This window comes from Giraffa tippelskirchi, chromosome 6 (genome assembly GCF_054371585.1).
Source record: "Giraffa tippelskirchi isolate mGirTip1 chromosome 6, T2T-mGirTip1v1.2.pri, whole genome shotgun sequence".
Classification (NCBI taxonomy): Eukaryota; Metazoa; Chordata; class Mammalia; order Artiodactyla; family Giraffidae; genus Giraffa; species Giraffa tippelskirchi.
In genome coordinates, this window is record NC_137280.1 from 47,593,852 (window position 1) to 47,618,240 (window position 24,389).

General features: G+C 38.3%; 2 protein-coding genes and 1 non-coding gene across 12 annotated transcripts in view; 1 reads left to right on the forward strand and 2 right to left on the reverse strand.

Annotated features, from left to right (window-relative positions):
- Positions 1 to 24,389, forward strand: part of PDE7A (phosphodiesterase 7A) — a 600,339-nt gene that overhangs the window by 297,794 nt on the left and 278,156 nt on the right. The gene's annotated exons all lie outside the window — the stretch shown is intronic.
- Positions 1 to 24,389, reverse strand: part of DNAJC5B (DnaJ heat shock protein family (Hsp40) member C5 beta) — a 97,566-nt gene that overhangs the window by 49,775 nt on the left and 23,402 nt on the right. For all 8 annotated transcript variants that reach the window (XM_081503311.1, XM_081503307.1, XM_081503314.1 and 5 more), the window contains 2 exons: positions 13,751 to 13,870; positions 5,546 to 5,673 (listed from right to left, as the gene is read on the reverse strand). In XM_081503311.1, the coding sequence (XP_081359437.1) occupies positions 5,546 to 5,664 (119 nt within the window). In that variant the 5' untranslated portion in view covers positions 5,665 to 5,673; positions 13,751 to 13,870. The remainder of the gene's footprint in view (positions 1 to 5,545; positions 5,674 to 13,750; positions 13,871 to 24,389) is intronic.
- Positions 19,536 to 19,607, reverse strand: TRNAC-ACA (transfer RNA cysteine (anticodon ACA)). Its single transcript has one exon. It is a non-coding gene; the product is annotated as a tRNA-Cys (tRNA).

Below are 24,389 nucleotides of genomic sequence, written 5' to 3' on the forward strand. Positions count from 1 at the left end.
ATACAGAAAGCTGAGTGCCAAAGAATTGATGCTTTTGAACTGTGGTGTTGGAGAAGACTCTTGAGAGCCCGTTGGACAGCAAGAAGATCCAACCAGTCCATCCTGAAGGAAATCAGTCCTGAATATTCATTGGAAGGACTGATGCTGAAGCTGAAACTCCAATGCTTTGGCCACCTGATTTGAAGAGCTGACTCATTTGAAAAGACCCTGACACTGGGAAAGATTGAAGGCGGGAGGAGAAGGGTATCAGAGAGGATGAGATGGTTGGATGGCATCACTGACTCGATGGACACGAGTTTGAGTAAACTCCAGGAGTTGGTGATGGACAGGGAAGCCTTGCGAACTGCAGTCCATGGGGTCGCAAAGAGTTGGACGCAACTGAGCGACTGAACTGACTGACTGACTGATAGTTTCACCAGACTTAGAATTCACAGTTCTTTATGCATTTGAAAAATATCGTATCACTTCTTTCTGGTCACTGTTATCTCAGATGAGAAATCTGCTGTTATTTGAATTACTGTTCCCATATAGGTATTTCGCTGTTTCTCTGTCTGCTTTTAAGATATTTTCTTTGTCTTTAGTTTTCAAAGGTTTAATTATAATGTATCTTGGTGTGAATTTGTTTAGATTTATTCTATTTGAGATGCACTTAGCCTCTTGATTTATAGGTTTGTATATTTTGCCAAATTTGGGCAGTTTTCAGTCATTATTTCTTGGAATACTCATTCCGTGCCACTCTTTCCCCTCCCCTTCTAGAACACCAGTGCTATAAAAGTTGGATCTTTTGTTAATCACCTCAAAGTTTCCTGTGACTGTTTGTTTTCAGTTTATTTTCTTTCTGCTGTTCAGATTGCATATATTCCATTGATCCATCCTCCACTGAATCTGTTCTCTGTTATCACACTCTACTACTAAGCTCATCCAGTTAGTTGTATTATTTCTATAATTTTTCAGTTCTTTAATTTCCATTTGGTTCTTTTTTTTTATTACTTCTATTTCTTTGCTGAAATTTCTATTTTTTTTTCACTTGGTTCAAGAGAATTTGCAATTGCTTATTGAATCTTTTTTGATGGTTACTCTAGGATGCCTAGATAATTCCAATAACTGGTTCATCTCTGTGTGGGAGTAAGGTGGCTATCTTTTCTCATGCAAGTTGGGATTTCCTTCTTTCCTTGTATACAATGAGTGATTTTAATCTAGACATTTTGGCTATTATGTTATGAGACTCTGGTTTCTATTTTTTTTAATAAAACACTATAGTTTTAAAAAATTATGTATTTATTTATTATTTTTGGCTGTGCTGGGTCTTTGTTGCTGTCCAGGCTTTTTTTCTAGTTGCGGTGAGCGGGTGCTACTCCCTAGTTGCCGCGCACGGGCTTCTCATTGCTGTGGCTTCTCTTATTGTGGAGCACCAGCTCCACAGTAGCCATGCATTGACTCAGCAGTTGTGGCTCATGGTCTCTAGAGCCCGGGCTCAGTAGTTGTGGTGCATGGACTTACATGACCTGTGGCATGTGGGATCTTCCCAGCCCAGGGATCAAACCGGAGTCCCCTGCACTGCAAGGCAGATTCTTAACCATGGGACCACCAGGTAAGCTGCTCTGGGTCCTATTTAAATTTTTTACTTTAACAGACAGTCACTTTGTTAGAGTTTAGCTTGCAGGTCCTAGCCTACTTTTGTGGTCAGTGGGGTCCAATGACAATCTAATTTTCAGACCCTCATTGTGTTGTTTTGGTCAGCTTGGTCTGTCTCCTGCCTCTGGGGCCCCTACTGGTGCTTGTTGGTTCTAGATGAAGAAGTGAAAGGAGCCTCCCCAGGCTGGGTGCCTTGGTGCCTTTAGGTGGGGAAAGAGAATCTCCAGGGGCAGGGACAAAAACACTTCCTGAGCTGGGTGTTTGTTGTGGCAGAATCCCTTGGTGTTAATTTCCCCTGTAAAGTGGAGTCTCTGGTGAGAGAGGGGAGTCTCAGGCTGGTGGGAAAGTCCTCTGTCTGGCTGTTGTTAGGGAGACATTCAGTGGGTCCTCTTGGCCATTTCTGTGGGGATTGCCTAGAGCTGTTGGTAGGGCTCCCATTCAGTTTGGAGGAAGTGTAGGACCACCTGGCTGCCTTCCATTGCTACGGCGAGTGTTGGGAAAAGCCAGGCCTGGCTCACCTTTTCTTATATGTGGAGTCATCAGAGGCCTGGTCACAGTGTTATTCCTTTGCTCCTGTGGTCCCTTACTAATTCACCTTTTCTTCTTCCTTCTACCTTTCGAAGGTTCTCTTTTTTTGTCTCTTGGGTTATTTCCAAAGCTTTTTGTCATGTTTAGCACGAGGAACTGGGAGAGACAAGCCTATACCATCTTACTTAGACCAAAAGGTCTCTATATGTGCTTATATAGGCATAAGATCTCTCTGTAGAAGGGTACACAAGGAATTGTTTTCCCAGGGGAGGGAACCTAGGGGATATGAGGTAGGAAGGAGACTTTTTTCTCGCATACCTGTTTATGTGTTCTTTCCTGGTGGCTCAGATGGTAAAGAATCTGCCTGCAATGTAGGGGACCTAGATTTAATCCCTGGGTCAGGAAGATCCTCTGGAGAAGGGCATGGCAACCCACTCCAGTATTCTTGCCTGGAGAATTCTACGGACAAAGGAGCCTGATGGGCTACAGTCCATGGAGTCACAAAGAGTCCGACACGACTAAGCAACTAACACTTTCATTTTATGTGATCTCATGTTAATCAGGTGAATATATTATGTATTCAAAAACAAAATAGAATATAAAAAAGAAAGAAGCATTCTAGCTCAACCTTATTCAAGAGCACAACCAAGGATTACAACAGAGGTCAAGCAGCATATAGATTCAACAGTTGGTAATTTTATTAAACTTCACTGACTTTTAATTTCACTGTATTGTCACTGCTTTGATCCAGATCCCTGAATATAAGAATAATATTCTCAGTGGATTTTTCAGCCTGCTCATACATTTTGAATAACTAGCAGAATACAAATGTGTAATTTAGTTAGAAGGAGAGACTTTTGGCAGCATACTAGTATCCTAATCAGCTGAAAAAATAATATTTGTATGACATTAAAACAAAATTAATAGGAAGACACTGATTACATGAAGAGACTTTAGGTTGTAATGATTAAACTTGCAAACTACTCAGCATAATTAGTGCCTTAATTAGGATATGACCTGAAATTTCAGCTTACAAAATAAAGCCAATTAGAAGTCACATTTGTAAAGTGGGCTTTAGAACTTATAGTTAGACATCACTTTTTTCCTCATTTTGGGAAGCATCTTTGTAGGTATTTTGCTTATTGTGCATTTACTTTGATTCCTAGTCTCACCCCCAGCACAATGTCTCAGCCCAGAGCCTTAAAGGTCAAGTTTAATGACCTTTCACCAAGGACATCTACCCACAGGAAGCCAAACAGCTTCCAGCCACACTCCTGGGTAGCTCTAGGTTGCAATGAAACAGCAAAGACTTTTCTAGCACATTAAGTGAAGTAAACTAGAAGTTTAATATTGACTTTGATCGAAATATACCATTTCACAGAACTATTTGGGTCCAAATGGCAGTTTTCACAGCTGTCATTTATTTTTCAACATGTGCTTCATGAAGGCATTTCAGGTCCCACAGCTAACCACATGGTGAAGGTTCTAATCCAAAGCCAAAGAATTTTCCATCAGTAGATAAAAATGGAGAATTCAATAAATTTTGGTGGGCTAGTGATTTAGGAAAGAAATAATTTGGAATCCTACCTTCATTCCTCATGTCAAAATAAACTCCAAATGGATCAAAGATTGAATATAAAAGCAAAATTATAAATGTACCATAAGAAGATAACAGTTAAATATTTTTATAATATTATAATCGAGAGAGGCTTTTTAACCACAACAGATTAAGCAAAAGCCATAAGGAAATGACTAACAAATTTGCCTAGTTAAAGATTTTAAACTTCCAAACAGCAAAAAAGAAAAGTTTTCTTAATTCACGGCCAAATCAAGAAGTAACTGATTAAAATCTGAAACTTTCATTTGTCTTTTGATTCATTTTTCTTCTAAAGGCACAGTTTTATTTTTCAGTAAGTTAGGAAACAATTGGAAATATGCATTACCATTTATGTACAAGGATATTAAGTATAGGGTAAATTAAAAGAATTTACATGTTAAAAAATAGCTCATGGGACTTCCCTGGTGGTCCAGTGGCTCTCTGTGCTCCCAGCGCAGGGGGCCCAGGTTCGATCCCTGGTCAGGGAACTAGATCCCACATGCCACAACTAAGACCCACTGCAGCCAAATAAATAAGTTAAAATATTTTTCAAAAAATGGCTCATTAATTAAGTTACAGAATAGCCTAGGCTACAGGCATTAAAAATCACAATATTAAACGGCACCTATATTCATGATAGAGCCTCTTAAAAAGAAAGCTAATTAGTTGGTGGGAATATAAATTGGTATAGCCACTGTGAAAAACAGTATGGAGATTTCTTAGAAAACTAAAAATAGAACTGCCATAGGACCCTGTAATTTCACTCCTGGGTATGTATCCGAAAAAAAACCGAAACCTCTAATTCAAAAAGATACTTGCACCCAGTATAGGGGTGGGAGAGTGGGAGGTACAAACTATTGAATGTAAGTTAGGCTCAAGGATGTGTTGCACAACGCAGGGAACATGGCCAAGATGTAGTAACTGTAAATGGAAAGTAACCTTTAAAAATTGCATAAAAATAAAAAATTAAATAAAACAGAGAAAAAATTATGTTTTCCTAAAATATAAAAGCCATGAATCTGGAAAAAATTTTTAAGAATGAAAAAATACAATAAACTAGTGAATATAACACAAAAGAAGCAGACTCACAGATACAGAGAAAAAGCTAGTGGTTACCAGAGGCCGGGAGGGGGGACAATGTAGGGGTTGTTTTATCTAGGTTTTTTATTTAAAGACTGCAAGAAAAATTTCAGTGATTGTCCGTAGAGGTAAAATTATGGATAAATGTTATTATCCTCATTTTTAGTGATTTCCAAATTTTGCAAAATAAGTAAGTTATACTTAGTCCTTTTTAAAATTCCTTGATGCTTTTAAGAAAAGTTTATTTCAGTTTTTCCCAAAAAACAGCTAAGTTGGAACTAGATTAGATATGAAAGATCAAAATGGAAGACTTGAAAAGCATAGGACAATACAGCAATTGCAAGATGCCCCCCTTTATTTTTTTAAAACCCTCTGCCATATTTGGTGGTGCTATCTCATGTCAGTTAACCACAACTCCTGGTCATTCGCAGTGTCTGTCTGTCTGTCTGTCTGTCTGTCTGTCTCTAACAACATAGGCCTAGAACACAAGACTACCTTTCCAGCATCACAGGAGAGTTCTTTCATAAAATCAACATCATGCTTCTCTGTTCCCAACTGCTCAGCTGTAGACTAGGGAATGGAACATGAGTTCCAAAGCTCTGATTACCAGGCCTCAGCAGGAAGCTTATATCTCTGAAACTCACCAATCACAACATAGCTATCACTAGTAGTACAAGAAATGCCATCATTGAACTTCCTCTGTACCTGTAGGTCTTCTTAATTTCTTCATTTGATGCTCCCTTATGCAGACCAAGAATTTCATACAGAGCTTTTCCAGATGTTGACATTGTCCGCTGTCGTTGGTTAGGTATGTTACATGCCATTCTCTCAAACTGCAAAACCAAAGAAGGAGATGGCCGTGAAGGTAATGCATGCCAGATCTCTAAAGGGAAGATAGTTTGTTTCTGAGTGTTTGTAAAATGTTGATCTGAAGTACGTCTTTGTGTCAGCTGCAAAAGGAGGGGAAAAAAGGATTAGGAAAGCCAACGCTAGAGCTTCAGGTCAGGGTCCTAAGGGCTACACGCAGTCATGCAAATGGAATATGGCTTTGTCCACATGGCTAAATAGAAGCAAGATGTTACCTAAATAGCCAGCTAACTTACAATTGTTAAAAACTGATCCTCTCAGGTCAGGCATATGTAGATTTTTTTCTGTCAGGATTTTTTTGCTTAGAATTTGCCCTTTTTAAAATATCTTTTCCAAATGTAGCCAACAATGGAAATAATCATCTATTTTACTTTGACTCTATTGGCATAGCCATTGTTAAAGTATGAGTTCTTAAAGGTAAACAAACAAAAAACTAAAACCCAACATTTTGTAAGTATCAAAACAAAACAAAACACAACATTCCTAGTCTCATCTGAGAGCCTGGTTAGACCATCTCTGCAACTATGGGGTACTGAGTTCCCCACAGTGCTCATGGGTTCTATATCCAAGATAGCTCCTCTCCCTGTGGTCTATACAGAAGGGGTTGTGCTGCCCCATGTCCCATGGAGCCGCCTTTTGCTGTTTTCTGGCTGTGGGGGGAAGCACGGAGAAGCAAGCACACTGGGGCATTCCTGCATCCACCGTGTAGTCTCGCCAAACCTAATGTCTTCACTCGGAATACAAGGATAATAAGGCCCACATCATAAGGTTATCTTAAGGATTTAGAAATAATGCAGATAATGTACCAAGGACATATTGACTTTAAAGAACTATTTCTATTAAAGGAGGCACAGTGTATAATTCAGAGCGTGCACAGCATTCTGACTATAGGTCTGAATATAGGCTTTGCCATGACCAGCTACATGACTATCCCTATCTATAAACTGGAGACCAAAAAAGTACTTAAATTCATAGAGCTGTCATAAGAATTAAATGAGTTAATGTATTTAAAAGATACCAATGTTCATAGCAGCATTATTCATAAAAGTCAGATAAATGAAAATGTGGTATATACATACAATGCAATATTATTTAGCTATAAAAAGAAATGAAATTCTGACATATGCTACAATAAAATGAACCTTGAAAACATTAAGTGAAATAAGCCAGTCACAAAAGGACAAATATTGTATAGGATTCCTCTTATATGAGTAACTAGAACAGGCAATGGTGATGGTTAAATATCAGAGAGATTTTACTTCATGTCATTGAATTGTGCACTTTAAAACAAAATAATAAACTTCTTTATATTTTATCACAAAAACAAAACAAGAAAAAAAAAACAAAACTACTTAGATTGTGAGTTCCTCTGACCAGAAGTTCCTTGAAAATTATCATCTATCTTCCAGCTTTGGGCTTTGTGCATCAAGTGCTGTAAGAGTGAATAAATGTGGATGAATGAATGTGCCAGGGCTCAGGAGATGGTGTCAGGGCTATGGAGTCTCTCATGTTCAACATAAGGACCCCCTGGTGACAACAGTGGAGCTGCAGACCCCAACAGGCACATCCCAGGGACAGGTGGGCTTGGTTGAAGCCAACCTTCAAGCTCTGCTCCCACCAGACTAGACTGAACCAACACAGATAAGAACAGAGCCTTCTGGATGTTGCCTGGTGGGCTCCAGTGGTCTTAGAGGCCCTTGAGATTCCAGCATGGTGCAGCGAGCACTTGTGGTCCTAAGTAATTCAATTAAGAACAGTGTGAAGAACTTCAAAATGTTTTTGTGAGCATCTCGCTTCTTGAGAGGAGAAAAGGAAGCCGGTGCTGAAGAAAGTCAGACATCAGGAAAAAACCCTGTAGACCCCAAGGCACTGAGGAAAAAACTGACTTAACAAGGACAACAACCCAAGGATAAAGCCTCAGCTGGTGGCATGACTATGTTGTCTCCCTTCAGTTAGCTGTCCATGCAAGACGAGCTTCCAGAGGCCAGAGAGGCCTTAGTCCCTAGTGTCTGGTACACACAAGGACAAGAGGAGGAGGAATTCTAATTTTGCCTACCACTAAACAAAATCTGGGCTTCCCAGGTGGCACACAGGTGGTAAAGAATCCACCTACCAATGCAGGAGAGGCAAGTTTGATCCCTGTGTAAGGAAGATTCCCTGGAGGAGGAAATGGCAACCCACTCCAGTATTCTTGCCTGGAGAATCCCACGGACAGAGGAGCCTGGCAGGCTACAGTCCATGGGGTCGCAAAGAATCAGACATGACTGAGCACACACACACAAACAAAATCTAGCTGATATTCAAACTGACTGGCAGACACTCAGTAAATCATAGCACATATTCTAGTTACTGCTCCACCTTACCGTTCTCACCTTCCACCACAGTTTCCCTAGCAGATAAATAATTCAGGACTTGGGGCTGGGTCATTCACCCCTGTGTTCCAGGTCTGCAGCTCAGCCCTCTCTTGGAATCACAGCCCAGCTGAGTATTCACAATTTAAGGAAAAATTGCCTGACACCCTCCCTACTTCCTTTCCTGTCCCCTCTCTCCTGCTGCCACCTCACATATAAACTCATGACACTGACACTCTGCCCTACACTTCACCTAACTGCTCCCAGAAATGGAGACAACTGGCAGACAGACTTCTCACAGGTCACACTACTTGCCATGAATGAATGAGATTTGGAAAGTAGAGATTTCTGTGTGACTTGGTGGGCAAGGAATAAACCACAGTAATTATACTTTCTCTGAGATTGTAAGATCTCACTGGGTAGCAAGATCCCCAAGTCACTAAGAATATGATTCAAATCCTAAGACCGTAGAATATGGAGTTATAGGTCATCAAAGCCAACTTGGATGACCTTAGATGGTCATCTAATGCAAGAGATGCAAGTTTGATCTCTGTGTCAGGAAGATCCCCTGGGAGGAGGAAATAGCAACCCACTCCAGTATTCTTGCCTGGAGAATCCCCACGGACAGAGGAGCCTGGTGGGCTACAGACCATGGGGTCGCAGAGTCGGACACGACTGAGCGACTAAGCAGAGCACAGGACAAGCCAACTTAACAAATTTGCCTTTTGGGGCCTTCTGACCAGAGATCATTGTAGTCAACTAGACCAGGAGTAGGTACCTTACCCAAGCCAAGTCAGAGTCCTTCCCTAAGTTTTTTTTTTTTTTTGGATGTAGAACAATCTCTCATGGTAAAAACCTGTCAAATGTAAATTTTGGGTATTGTTGGCTGACCTGAAATGAGAGAGATTGAAACAGACCTGCAGAGGATGAGCAGTGGCAAGAGACGGAGATAGAACCTAGGTGGGGTTCAGGTACACTTGCAACTCCTTGTCTCCCACAGTTTGTCAATTAATTCTTCCTTGGATTGAGCCAGTGAAATTCCTCCCGATACACAAACTTGTATACATTGTTTTCTTTTGAGCATATTTTAGCTAGATTCTGGTCAACCAATACTGCTTAGTGTCATGTAGCTCGGTTAAAAGATGAAGCTATTTCCTTTCAGACAACATCTAAGAAAAGATAGTTGGTCAATAGTTGGTCAGAGTTGTTAGTAGTTGGCTTATTATACAAACAGAATACACACACACACACACACACACACTAAGATATTCAAACCAAACAGATAGTTATGTAGACATTACTACTATGGATAAAAAAAGCAGTGGTAAATCTGGGTTAAGACATTTTCATAAAGGAAATTTACAGAGAGCTATTCAAGAGAGCTAAGAAGAAATAAAAGAAATACCTTTGCTTTATGTATTTTTCTCTATATTCAGCATTCAAAAGAAAGAGTTTCAACTGAGGGAATAAAATGTGTTCACTCTTCATCATCTATCTCATGAAATAAGAGAGATGCCATGGCTCATAAATCAACAGACTGTCCTAAAATCAGTTTCAACAAAGCACAAATATGCACTATTTCTCAATTTTGACTGGGCCTTTTTTTCCCCCAAGGTTGCCCCCTAAAATTATTCCAGGTGTGGAACAAGAGAGGGGATTACTTGGGGGCTGGGATAGTCCTGGAAACAATCCAGGATTCATCCTTCCCTGCCCCACAGCCATCCCTTTGTGCATACCTCTCTCCAGTGGAAAAAAGAAGGCAGATTCCATGTCTCGAAAAGTTCCGTACATAGAAACTCACCCCCAAGAAGACATGGTAGCTGGCTATTGCTTTCGTTTATGTTTTTTTTTCAAATCATCTCTTTGTTGAGAAATCTAATCACACTGTAATCTGTGTTGTTTTCCTAGAGGAAAACATAGGCAAAATGCTCTCTGACATAAATCACAGCAGAATCCTCTATGACCCAACTCCCAGAGTAATGGAAATAAAAGCAAAAATAAACAAATGGGACCTAATTAAACTTAAAAGCTTTCGCACAACGAAGGAAACTATAAGCAAGGTGAAAAGACAGCCTTCAGAATGGGAGAAAGTGAAGTCACTTAGTCGTGTCCGACTCTTTGCGACCCCATGGACTGTAGCCTAGCAGGCTCCTCCGTCCATGGGAATTTCCAGGCTATAGTACTGGAGTAGGGTGCCATTTCCTTCTCCAGGGGATCTTCCCGACCCAGGGATTGAACCCGGGTCTCCTGCATTGTAGACAAGGAGAAAATAATAGCAAATGAAGCAACTGACAAAGAATTAATCTCAAAAATATACAAGCAGCTCATGCAGCTCAATACCAGAAAAATAAACCAATCAAAAAATGGGCCAAAGAACTAAACAGACATTTCTCCAAAGAAGACATACATATGGCTAAGAAACACATGGAAAGATGCTCAACATCACTCATTATCAGAGAAAAGCAAATCAAAACCACAATGAGGTACCATCTCACGCTGGTCAGAATGGCTGCTGTCCAAAAGTCTACAAACAATAAATGCTGGAGTGTTGGTGGGAATGCAAACTAGTACAGCCACTATTGGAGAACAGTGTGGAGATTCCTTAAAAAACTGGAAATAGAACTGCCATACGACCCAGCAATCCCACTGCGGGGCATACACACCGAGGAAACCAGAATTGAAAGAGACACATGTATCCCAATGTTCATCGCAGCACTGTTTACAATAGCTAGGACATGGAAGCAACCTAGATGTCCATTGGCAAACGAATGGATAAGAAAGCTGTGGTACATATACACAATGGAATATTGCTCAGCTATTAAAAAGAACACATTTGAATCAGTTCTAATGAGGTGGATGAAACTGGAGCCTGTTAAACAGAGTGAAATAAGTCAGAAAGAAAAACACCAATACAGTATGTTAATGCATATATATGGAATTTTAAAAGATGGTAATGATGACACTATATGCAAGACAGGAAAAGAGATACAGATATAAAGAACAGACTTTTGGACTCTGTGGGAGAAGGCAAGGGTAGGATAATTTGAGAGAATAGCATTGAAACATGTATATTACCATATGTGAAATAGATCGCCAGTCCAGGTTCAATCCATGAGACAGGGTGCTCAGAGCCAGTGTACTAGGATGACCCTGAGGGATGGGATGGGGAGGGAGGGGGGAGGGGGGTTCAGGATGGGACACATGTACACCCATGGCTGATTCATGTCAATGTATGGCAAAAACCACTACAATATTGTAAAGTAATTAGCCTCCAATTAAAATAAATAAATTAAAAAATAAATGAAATTTAAAAAGAAATCTAGTAGCTGATGGCTTTATGTTGCGGGTTGATTAATACTGAGAATGAGTTGTTACAGACAGTTTGAAATTTGTTTTGTTTCACCTTCTTTGCCCTATTCCCAGAAGATCAAACTAGTTTCTTTTAGACAACATCTAAGACATTCAGAAAACTAAGATCATGGCATCTAGTCCCATCAGTTCATGGGAAATAGATGGGGAAACAGTGTCAGGCTTTATTTTTGGGGGCTCCAAAATCACTGCAGATGGTGATGACAGTCATGAAATTAAAAGACGCTTACTCCTTGGAAGGAAAGTTATGACCAACCTAGATAGCATATTAAAAAGCAGAGACATTGCTTTACCAACAAAGGTCTGTCTGGTCAAGGCTATGGTTTTTCCAGTAGTCATGTATGGATGTGAGAGTTGGACTGTGAAGAAAGCTGAGCACCAAAGAACTGATGCTTTTGAACTGTGGTGTTGGAGAAGACTCTTGAGAGTCCCTTGGACTGCAAGAAGATCTAACCAGCCCATCCTAAAGGAGATCAGTCCTGGGTGTTCATTGGTAAGAGTGATGTTGAAGCTGAAACTCCAATACTTTGGCCACCTCATGCAAAGAGTTGACTCATTGGAAAAGACCCTGATGCTGGAAAGGATTGGGGGCAGGAGGAGAAGGGGGTGACAGAGGATGAGGTGGTTGGATGGCATCACCAACTCAATGGACATGGGTTTGGGTAAACTCCGGGAGTTGATGATGGACAGGGAGGCCTAGTGTGCTGCGATTCATGGGGTTGCAAAGAGTCGGACACAACTGAGTGACTGAACTGAACTGAAGAAAAGATAGTTGGTCAATAGTTGGGCAGAGTTGTTAGTAGTTGGCTTATTCTACAAACTGAAACATAAAGGAGCACAAAGACCGCAAGTTTGCTTTTTTGTGTGTCAAGCAACAACCTACTATTTTTCTGTGCCCTTGGTGAGCTAGAAATCAGACTCTTCATATATTATTAATGAAGATAACATTTAGTGTCAAATTCAAAAGAGTAGTACACTGAAACCCTTACTTGTTTCAATTTGTGAAAATAAAGACATTGTGCTAAGAACCTGCTAACTACAGGGCAATAGTCCAAACATCTGCTAAAAACTCTGCTTAAACTTAAATAATGGAGCCATATCCTTGTTTAATGCCTTATATAAAATACAATTTTTATGAGTTCTTTCTCTTAACCTTTTGAATGCTCATATTCCTATGCAAAATTCAAGTCTTTATTATTTATTCATAGTCTCTCATCTATACTATCCAATGGAGAAAAAATTGCTATGCAAAGTTATTAAGTAATTTAATTTTGATCATGATAGGTACATGATACTTAATCTTCTGAACTTAAATTACTTTTAGCTGCATTTGTGTTAGTCGCTCAGTCGTGTCTGACTCTTCGCAGCCCCATGGACTGTAGTCCACCAGGCTCTTCTGTCCATGGAATTCTCCAGGCAAGAATACTGGAGTGGGTTGCCATTTCCTTCTCCAGGGGATCGTCCCACCCAGGTGGTTGAACCTGGGTCTCTTGCACTGCAGCCAGATTCTTTACCATCTGAGTCACCTAGTTGCATTACAATCCATGAATATTATAATTTCTTAAAGCACTGACCACTGAACAGTCACTACCAAACCACATTCAGCTCACCTGTCTCTTGATAAAGATACAATTGAAAGAAGGTTCAGTGCTCCAATGGTGACAAACATCCAATTCAAAATAAGCACATATTTTAAAGGTACTAACTCGAGGAGTCCTACAAATTCTGTGCTAAAATTTTCATGTTGACATGAGATGTTTCCTTCAGAATAAAAGAAGCTTCACCAGCTTCACCTCTATCTACTATGTGAATTCTGAAAATGGAAAAAAAATCAGACTCTGCCTTTCTTGGCAGGGTCCCTTCACTGCTGAGAAAGTAAAATATGAGTAGAGGAGATTAGATCATTAAACAGTAAAAACACTTTTGATGGCTGTGATTGGAGAAACCAACACGTTTTACCATTTTTTTATTACTTCTGTAATCCCTCTATAGAAATCTATTTATTGGAGCAAGATCTTATTCAGAGAGCATTGTATCTTAAAGCTAAACACACACCCAAAATGCTAAGCCTATGTTTTAAAGTGTTAACTCTCCCTAGTGTGATTACAATTTGTTATTGAAAAATAATTACCTCTTGACTGCACTGGCACCTATATAAACAGCAACCTGAAGACAAGACAACTTGGAATGTCACAAATAACCCCCAGTACCTGTTCATGTAACTCCGATCCTGTGTCTTCAGATAGGAACCACTTGCTGTTTCAACTGGTCTGGAAATAGGTGTGCAAAGAGATAAAGAAAGGCAGCAACAAAAATTTCATACCTGTTCCACTTTTTCAAAGTAAATGGCTGCCTCTTTCCATTGTTCCCACACAAGCTTAAGCGAATCAATGGTGTAGAGTTACTTTTGATTTGTTACTCTATCAGCCAATAGATTATCCCTCTGGAAAACACAACAAAGAGAGGATAAAACATGCATGAACTTGAAGGTTGCCATTACAAGGCATATCCAGTGATACCAAAATACATACTGTATCTGTGTATCTAATCAGATCATTAGTCAGCTGGTTCTGGGCTCAACCAAATGCTGGTATGAAACTGCCTCCAGGTTTCCACCAGAACTTTCAATCAAGAAAATGGGCTATCCTCTGACATGCAAACTGGGTTCTTTTAATTTTTTTTATTGAGATATAGTTGACATAATTAATTCATTTTGGGTGTACAATGTAATGATTCAATATTTGTATATATTGCTAAGAGATCACCAAGTCTAGTTAACATCCATCACCATACATAGTTACAATTTTTTTTTCTCGTGATGAAAACTTTTAAGATCTTCTCTCTTAGCAACTTTCAATAGGCAATACAGTATTATTATCTACAGTCACCATGCTGTACATTATATCTTCATGACTTATGTTTATTTTGTAGCTAAAAGTTTGTACTTTTTGACCACCTCCAACTGTCACCACTGCTACACCTCCCCACCCCACCCCGCCCTTGCTTTGCTTAAGGCAGCCACCAACCTGATCTCTATATCTGTGAGCTCAGGTTTTCAAATTCCACATGTAAATGAGATTACATGGTATTTGTCTCAATTATTTCACATAGCATTATACCCTCAAGATCCATCCATGTTGTCACAAATGGCAAGATTTCCTTTTTTTATGGTTAAGTGCTATCTACCATATTTTCTTTATCCACTGATACACACTTAGGTTGTTTCCATATCTTGGCTATTGTAAATAATGCTGCTATGAAAATGGAGGTACAGGTGTCTTTTTGAGTTAATGTTTTTATTTTCTTCAGATAAATACCCAGAAGTGAAACTGCTGAATCATATGGTAGTTCTTTTTTAATTTTTTGAGGTACTGTTTCCCCTAGGTGCTGCACCAATTTACATTCTTATCAACAGTGCACAAAGGGCTCCCTTTTCTCCACATTTTCATCAACATTTGTTATTTATAGACATTTTGATGATAGCCAGTTTGACAGGTGAGAGGTGACACTTTACTGTGGTTGTGACTTGCATTGCCCTGATGATTAGTTATGTTGAACACCTTTTCATGTACCACCTGTGTGCCTTCTTTGAAAAAATACCTATTCAGATCTTCTACCCACTTTTAACTGGATTGCTTGCTTGCTGTTTTACTATTGATTTGTATGAATTCTTTATATAGTCTAGATATTAACCCATCGTCAGATATATGATATCCAAATACTTTCTCTCATTTGGTAGGTTGCTTTTTCATTTTGTTGATGGTGTCCTTTGCTGCATAGAAGGTTTTTAGCTTGATGTATTCTCACTTGCTTCTTTTTGTTTTAGTCTTTGCTTTTGATGTCAAATCCAAAATATTGTCACCCACACCAATGTCAAAAGGTACTTCCCACCTACATTTTCTTCTAGGAGTTTTGTTGTTTCAGGTCTTACATTCAACTTTTTAATCCATTTTGAGTTGATTTTTTGCATATGGTGTAATATAGTGATCCAGTTTCATTCTTTTGCAAGTGGCATGTCTTTTGCATGTCCAGTTTTCCCAACATCATTTATTGAAGAAACTGTCCCTTCCCCAGTGTATATTCTTAGCTCCTTTGTCATAGATTAATTGATCATATGAGCCTGGCTTTATTTCTGGGCTCTGTATTCTGTCCCACTGATCTGTGTGTCTGTTTTTATGCCAATACCATACTATTTTGATTACTATAGCATTATAATATAGTTTGAAATCAGGGAGTGTGATACCTCCAGCTTGGTGGTTCTTTCTGAAGGTTGCTTTGGATATTCAGGGTCAAGTTGAGTTCTTTTAAATTTTATTTTCCTTTGGTTTAAGGCTAATGCTAATCAATTGCTTTAAAATTACTGGAAGGACAATATAACATTAATTAGGGGAAAACTTCAATTTTTCACTACATTAATCCAACAGTTTTTATATCTGAACATTTTGCTCTAATCTTAGTTAATAGGCATTGAGGTGACTGAGGTGGTTTTAAGAATTAGAGACTTCTTGTTAAAACTCTCATAGAATATAAAAAGATCACATGAGAGAACAGTTCCCTGTGATTTTGAGTAAGATCCTAAAGATTGAAAAAGTGTTCAATGAGACAGATATTACTCTTGAATTTTGCAAAATGAGATCTTCCTCCTGAAGTTGAAGGTTGAGTTTAAGTTTGCTTCTTAGCATGACACATTACAAATCCTAGTGCTATTTTGTGCAAATATTTCAGAGCACTTCGCTTCTAGATAGCATTGTTTTGTGTTGGTTTTTTTTTCAGATACAATGGCTATTTCTCATAGATCCTGATTTCCAGCCAGAGTTTAGGAAGCAGCCCATTATGCAAAGAAATGCGGTGAGGATGTGGGAGCAGGGGCGGTGTGGAACTAAAGACATTTAGAAATAAATACCGAAGTTCCAGCATCACTTCAGCTTAAGAACAATGTCCTTTTTAAAAAAAAAAAATGAAGTATAGTTAATTTACAATATTGCATTAGTTTCAAGTGTATAGCATAATGATTCAGTTATATATGTGTGTGTATATATTGATATATATATATGTGGGAAGACCATATAGACATACATATGTACGTATGTATTCTTCTTCAGATTCTTTTTCATTATAGATTATTACAAGATACTGACTATAATTCCCTGTGTTATATGTAGGTCCTTGTTGTCTATTTTATATATAGTAGTGTATACACATTAATCCCAAACTCCTAATTTATCTCTCTTCCATCCACCCCACTATTCCCTTTGGGTAATCGTACATTTGTCTTCTAGGGGAGTCTATTTCTGTTTCATAAAAGAGTTTGTTTGTATCACTTTTTTAGATTACACATTTAAATGATGTCATATGATATTTATCTTTTGTTGTCTGACTTACTTCACTTAATATGACAATCTCTAAATCCATCTATGTTGCTGCAAATGATATGACTACATTCCTTTTTTATGGCTGAGTAATAGGCAATGGCACCCCACTCCAGTACTCTTGTCTGGAAAATCCCATAGACGGAGGAGCCTGGTGGGCTGCAGTCCATGGGGTCGCTAGGAGTCGGACACGACTGAGCGACTTCACTGTCACTTTTCACTTTCATGCACTGGAGAAGGAAATGGCAACCCACTCCAGTGTTCTTGCCTGGAGAATCCCAGGGACAGCGGAGCCTGGTGGGCTGCCATCTATGGGGTCGCACAGAGTCGGACACGACTGAAGCGACTTAGCAGCAGCAGCAATATTCATATGTATGTATATGATATGTCACGTCTTTATCTATTCATCTGTCAGTGGACATTTAGGTTGCTTCCATGTCTTGGCTGTTGTAAATAGTGCCGCTATGAACTTTAGGGTGCTTGTATCTTTTTCAGTTAGAGTTTTCTCTGGATATATGCCCAGGAGTGGGATTATAGGATCATATGGTAACTCTATTTTTATTTTTTTAAGGAACCTCCATACTGTTCTCCATAGTGGCTGCACCAATTTACATTCCCACCAACAATGTAGAAAGGTTCCCGTTTCTCCACACTCTCTCCAGCATTTATTATTTGGAGACTTTTTAATGATGGCCATTCTGACTGCTTTGAAATGATACTTCATTGTAGCTTTAATTTGCATTTCTCTAGTAATTAGCAATATTGAGCATCTTTTCATGCTCCTGTTATCATCTGAATGTCTTCTCTGGAGAAATGTCTATTTAGGTCTTCTGCCCATTTTTTGATTGGGATGTTTGTTTTTTGACATTAAGCTGTATGAGCTTTTTGTATATTTTGGAAATTAAGCCCTTGTCAGTAGCATTGTTTGTAAATATTTTCTCTCAGTCCATAGGTTGTCTTTTTTCTTTTGCTTATGGTTTCCTTTGCTGTGCAGAAACTTTTAAGTTTAATTACAAGGAAAAAAGCCCTAAGTTTATAATTTTTTAAGTATTTCAAAACTCTTAGGTGAAGTAGAACTGTAGCTGTTTTTAGAGAGAAGACATAGTTTCTTATTCATCTAGTCATTCACCAGTTGGTTACCTACTAGATCCAGTCATTGCTTAAATGCTAGAAATACCCTGGTAAACAAAAATACAGACTCTGGGTTTGTGGTTTACAGAGTTACAGCCTACTAACAGAGACAGATATTATTCAAATGATCGCTCAAATAAATATAAGAATTTGGAGAGGTGTTACAAGCCCATGTAAATGTTAAAAGACCATACAAAGGAAGATCAGAAAAAGCTTCCCGGAACAAAAATAGCCGAACAGATATCTGAAAAGAACCAGAAGAAGGGGTTGTTTATAGAAGCAAGTATACTCTAGGCAGGAGGAAGAGCATATTCAGTGGGCCTAGGCACTTAAATTGAAGAAGTAAAAGATTCATGCTGAGGTACGCTCTAACACATAGAATGTCAGCACATGCCTATGTATGTATGGCTTTTGATATATAATCTGAAGATATAGCAGGAAATTCCACTTAAACAAGTGAGGCTTTCTAGAAATGGTGAAGTTTAAATGATGTTTGTTAAAGGACATAACTCATGGGAAGCACATCAATAACTCCTTGATGAAAAATGCACTAAATGTACTGTAAAAGCAGTATAATCATTGAAGTTTGAAGAGGGGAATTTAGAAAATATTCCAAGACGAAGCAATGTGGCCTTTCTGTAAGTTAGAAAATTGAAGAGAGGAGTCAATGTGTGTGTGTTTGTATTGCGGGGTGGGATATTACATACTAATTTTCCCTGTGTATTCTATTTATGGGCTTCCGAGGTGGTGCTAGTGGTAAGAAAGCCAACTGCCAGTGCAGGAGATGAAAGAGATGTGGGTTCAGTCCCTGATTGGGGAAGATCCCCTGGAGAAGGGCATGGCAACCCACTCCAGTATTCTTGCCTAGAGAATCCCATGGACAGAGGAGCCTGGCAGGCTACAGTCCATGGGGTTGCAAAGCGTGGGACACAACTGAAGCAACTTAGCACTCACAGACACGCATTCTGTTTATGGGGTCTTCACTATTCCTTTAGGTGCTCCTGGAGACCTTTTCTATACCTCTCTCAATTGCCACATAGGGTTAGAGTTATTATAATAAATGGCTAATATCAATATATCAGCACAGAATCTGCAACAGGTACTAGATGAATTTTAATATTCAATCAAAATAACCTAAGACTCATAAACATTAGCGTACATAGTGTTTAATGTGAGCTTCGTATATCAGCAGATGCAAACACCACTCTTTTTGAACATGTGATGTACAAGGGCACATAGTTCCAACAAATAGTGTTAGTTGCTCAGTCATGTCTGACTCTTTGTGACCCCATGGACTATAGCCCGCCAGGCTCCTCTGTCCATGGAATTCTCCAGGCAAGAATACCGGAGTGGGTTGCCATTTCCTTCTCCAGGAGATCTTCCCTACCCAGGGATCAAACCCAGGTCTCCTGCATTGCAGGCAGATTCTTTGCCATCTGAGCCACCAGGAAGGCCTAATCTAAAGTAAATCTAAAGTGAAAGTGAAGTCGCTCAGTCGTGTCCGACTCTTTGCGACCCCATGGACTGTAGCCTACCAGGCTCCTCCGTCCATGGGATTTTCCAGGCAAGAGTACTGGAGTGGGTTGCCATTTCCTTCTCCAGGAGACCTTCCCCACCCAGGTATTGAACCTGGGTCTCCCGCGTTGTAGGCAGACGCTTTACCATCTGAGCCACCAGGGAAGTCCAAATCTAAAGAACCCAATGCAATGAACAAAGGCATTATTATTGCTATCTCTGTTACTATTATTACCCCACTACATTGTTGTTGTTATTATTATTATATGGAGTTCAGGTCACTTTTCAAAGGGACGAGTCATCAGGGTAAAATTCATTCTGTTAAGTGAATTTAGAAATGGAAAAGATAAGTTAGTCCTTTGTGTAAAATTAAGAGGTTATTGGCTACCAGTCCAGCAGCACCTCAAACAAAATTATAGAACAATTCTGGCATTTCTGTAAAACCAAGTTTTTATGTTTCAAAATGCAAATTGGTTAATTCCTATTACATTTCATAATTTTTCAAAGTTAAAAAATGTCCCTTTTAAAAAGGTTACAAGGGGGATGGAAATTTTTAAGTGCCTAAATCTATAAATATGAAGAAAGCATAAAATCATAGAAGGCTAAGGGGGATGGTAACCACAAATCAAAAACCTACAACAGATATACAATTAGAGAGAAAGGTAAACAAGCACATCACTAAAAAAAATTATTAAACCACAGTGAAAGAAGCTAAATGAAGAAAATAACAGAGAACTACAAAAACAACCAGAAAGAAGTATCAAAATGGCAATAAGTACACCTAGCAATAATAATTTTAAATGTCAATGGACTAAATGTTTTAATAAGATAATATAGGGTGGCTGATTAGAAAAAAAGAAAAAACCAGGACCTGTCTTATAAGAGACTCACTTCAGAAATAAAAACACACACAGATTGAAAATGAGAGGATGGAAAAAGATATTTCAATATTTAATAAATGGATATTTAAACAATGGAAATGACAAGAAACTGGGGATAGCATACTCACAGCAGAGAAAAACAGACTTTAAAACAAAGTCTAACAAAAGATAAAGAAGAGCGTTATATAATGATAAAGGGATCAATATAAGAAAAGAATATAGCACTTATCAACATATATGTACCTAATATAAAAACACCTAAATATATAAAGCAAATATTAATAAACATAAAGGGAGAAACTGACAAAACAACAATAGTAATAGAGGACTTTAACACCCCATTTGCATCAATGGACAAATTATCAAGACAGAAAATCAATAAGGAAATGGTGATCTTAAATGATATTAGACTAGTTAGATTTAATAGATATCTACAAGGCATTCCATCTAAAAACAGAATATACATCTTTTTCAAGTACATGTGAAACATTCTCTATAATTGATCACATACTAGGCCACCAAATAAGTCTCAACAAATATTAAAGGATAGAAATTATATCAAGCATTTTTTCTGATAACAGTAGTATGAAACTTGAAATCAATTGCATAAAGAAAACTAGGGGGAAAATGGAGACTAAACAACATGCTACCATAAAAACAATGAGTCAATGAAGAAATTACAGAGGAAATAAATCAGAAAATACCTCCAGACAAATGAAAAATGGAAGCACAGCTTCCCAAACCTATGGAATGCAGCAAAATGCAGTTCTAAGAAGGAAGTTTATAGTGATTAGGCCTACCTATCTCAAGGACGAGAAATATTTCAAATAAACAACCTAACTTAATATCTAAAGGAATTAGAAAAAGAAAAACAAAGTCAGCAGATGGAAGGAAATAATAAATATCAGAGAGAAAATAAAATAGATACCAAAATAAAAGAAAATATCAGTGAAACCAGCAGTAGTGTTTTTAAAAAGACAAATAAAATTGATAAACTTTTAGCCAGGCTTATCAAAAAGAGACAGGACCCAAATAAACAAAATAAGAAATGATAGAGGAAAACATAACAAGCAATATCAAAATGATACAAAATATCATAAAATACTATGAACAGTGATAGTCCAATAAATTGGATAACCTAGAAGAAATGGGAAAATTTCTAGAAACATACAACTCTCTAAGACTGAATCAGAAAGAAATAGACAATCTGAGCAGACCGATCACTGGTAGTGAAATTGAATTTATAATTTAAAAACTCCAAGGAAACAAAAGTCCAGGACCAGACAGCTTCATAGAGGAATTTTACAAAACATATAAAGAAGAATACCTATCCTGCTCAAACTATTCCAAAAAAGTAAAAAAGAAGAGAATAAAGCACTCCCAAATTCATTCTACTATTACTCTGATCTCAAAACCAGACAAAGACACTACAAAAAAGGAAACTAAAGCCAGTATCTCTGATGAATATAGATGCAAAAATCCTCAACAAAATATTAATAAGCTGAATTCAACAGTATGTAAAAAGAATCATACTCATACACCATGATCAAGTGGGATTTATTCCAGGGATACAAGGATGGTCCAGTATTTGCAGATCAATCAGTGTGATACACCACATTAAGACATGGCTAAAAGAAATCACATAATCATCTCAATAGATACAGAAAAAGCATTTGACAAAATTCAGCATCAATTCATGATAAAAATTCTCATCAAAGTGGGTATAGACGAAGATATCCAGTCCCATCACTTCATGGCAAATAGATGAGGAAACAATGGAAACAGTCACAGATTTTATTTTGTTGGGCTCGAAAAATGACTGCAGATGGTGACTGCAGCCATGAAATTAAAAGACACTTGCTCCTTGGAAGAAAGGCTATGACCAACCTAGACAGCATATTAAAAAGCAGGGACATCACTTTGCCAGCAAAGATCTATGTAGTCAAAGCTATGGTTTTTCCTGTAGTCATGTATGGATGTGAGAGTTGGACTATAAAGAAGGCTGAGCACCAAAGAATTGATGCTTTCAAATTGTAGAGCTGGAGAAGACTCGTGAGTCCCTTGGACAGCATGGAGATTAAACTAGTCAATCCTAAAGGAAATCAACCCTGAATATTCATTGGAAGGACTGATGTTGAAGCTGAAACTCCGACACTTTGGCCGCCTGATGGAAAGAGCTGACTCACTGGAAAAGACCTTGATGCTGGGAATGATTGAGGACAAGAGGAGAAGGGGGTGGCAGAGGATGAGATAGTTAGATAGCATCACTGACTCAATGAGTTTGAGCAAACTCCAGGAGATAATGAAGGACGGGGAAGCCTGGCATGCCGCAGTTCATGGGGTCCAAAGAGTTGGACATGACTTAGTGACTGAACAACAAAAATTCCAACAGAATAAAGAGCATTTACATAAAAAAGACCAATAACACAATTAGCATCATACTCACTGTGAAAATTTGAAAGTCTTTCCTCTAGAGTCAGGAATAAGACAAGGATGCCCACTATCACCACTTCTATTTAACGTAGTATTGGAAGTGCTAGCCACAGCTCTCAGACAAGGAAAAGAAATAAAAGACATCCAGATTGGAAGAGAACTAAATCTGTGACTATTTGCAGATTTCATGATACTATTTCTAGAAAACCCTAAAGTCTCCAACAACAACAACAACAAAAAAAACCTGTTGAAACTAATAAATAACTTTGTAACTTTGCAGGATACAAGACTGATATACAGATATCTGTTTCTTTTTGAAACAGTAATAATGAACTATCAGAAAGACAAATTTAAAAACTCCTGTTTAAAATCACATCAAAAAGACTAAAATATGTAAGAATAAACTTAACCAAGGAGATGAAAGATCTATATTATGAAAACTGTAAAACATTAATGAAGGAAATTGAAGATGATACAAAGAAAATGGAAAGATACTCCATGTTCTTGGATTGGAAGAATTAATATTGTTAAAGTGGGCATACCACCTAAAGCAATCTACAGATGAAATGCACTCTCTATCAAAATACCCATGACATTTTCCACAGAAGTAGAACAAGTAATTCTAAGATTTACATGAAACTAAAAAGGACACTGAATTGCCAAAGCAAGCTTTAGAAAAAAGGACAGTCCTGGAGGTATCAAGCTCCCTTACTTCAGGCCAAACTCTGAAACTACAGTAAGCAAAACAGCATGGTACTGGCACAAAAACAGATATATTGATCAATGGGACAGAATAGAGAGCCCAGAAATAAACCCACAAGCTTATGGTCAATTAATTTACAACAAAGGAGGCAAGAATATACAACGGAGAAAAGACAGTCTCTTCAGTAAATGGTGCTGGAAAAACTGGACAACTACATGTAAAAGAATGAAATTCGAACATTCTCTAGCATCATACACAAAAATAAACTCAAAATGGATTAAAGACCTAAATGTAAGACCAAATACTATAAAACTCCTAAAGGAAAGTATAGACAGAACATTTTTTTACATAAGTAGCAGCAATATCTTTTTGGATCTGTTTCTTAAGGCAAAAGAACTGAACATACAATTGAACATCAAAATACAAACACCTGATGAAAAATATGGACAGAACAACTGAATAGATGTTTTTCAAGGAAGATATACAGATGACCCACAGACTCTTGAAAAAATGCTCAATATCACTAATCATCAGAGAAATGAAAATTGAAACCACAATGAGATGTCATCTCACACCTGTCTAAATGGCTGTCAACAAATAACATTTTGTCAAGGATGTGGAGAAAAGGGAACCCTCCTGCATTGTTGGTGGGAATGAAAATTGGCGCAGTCCCTATGAAAAATAGTACAGAGTTTGCTCAAAAAAATAAGAATAGAACTACCATCACTTCAGTTCAATTCAGTCACTCAGTAGTGTCTGACTATTTGCAACCCCATAAACTGCACCACACCAGGCTTCCCTATCCATCACAAATGCTGGGAGCTTACTCAAACTCATGTCCATCGAGTTGGTGATGCCATCCAACCATCTCATCCTCTGTCATCCCCTTCTCCTGCCACCTTCAATGTTTCCCATATCAGGGTCCTTTCC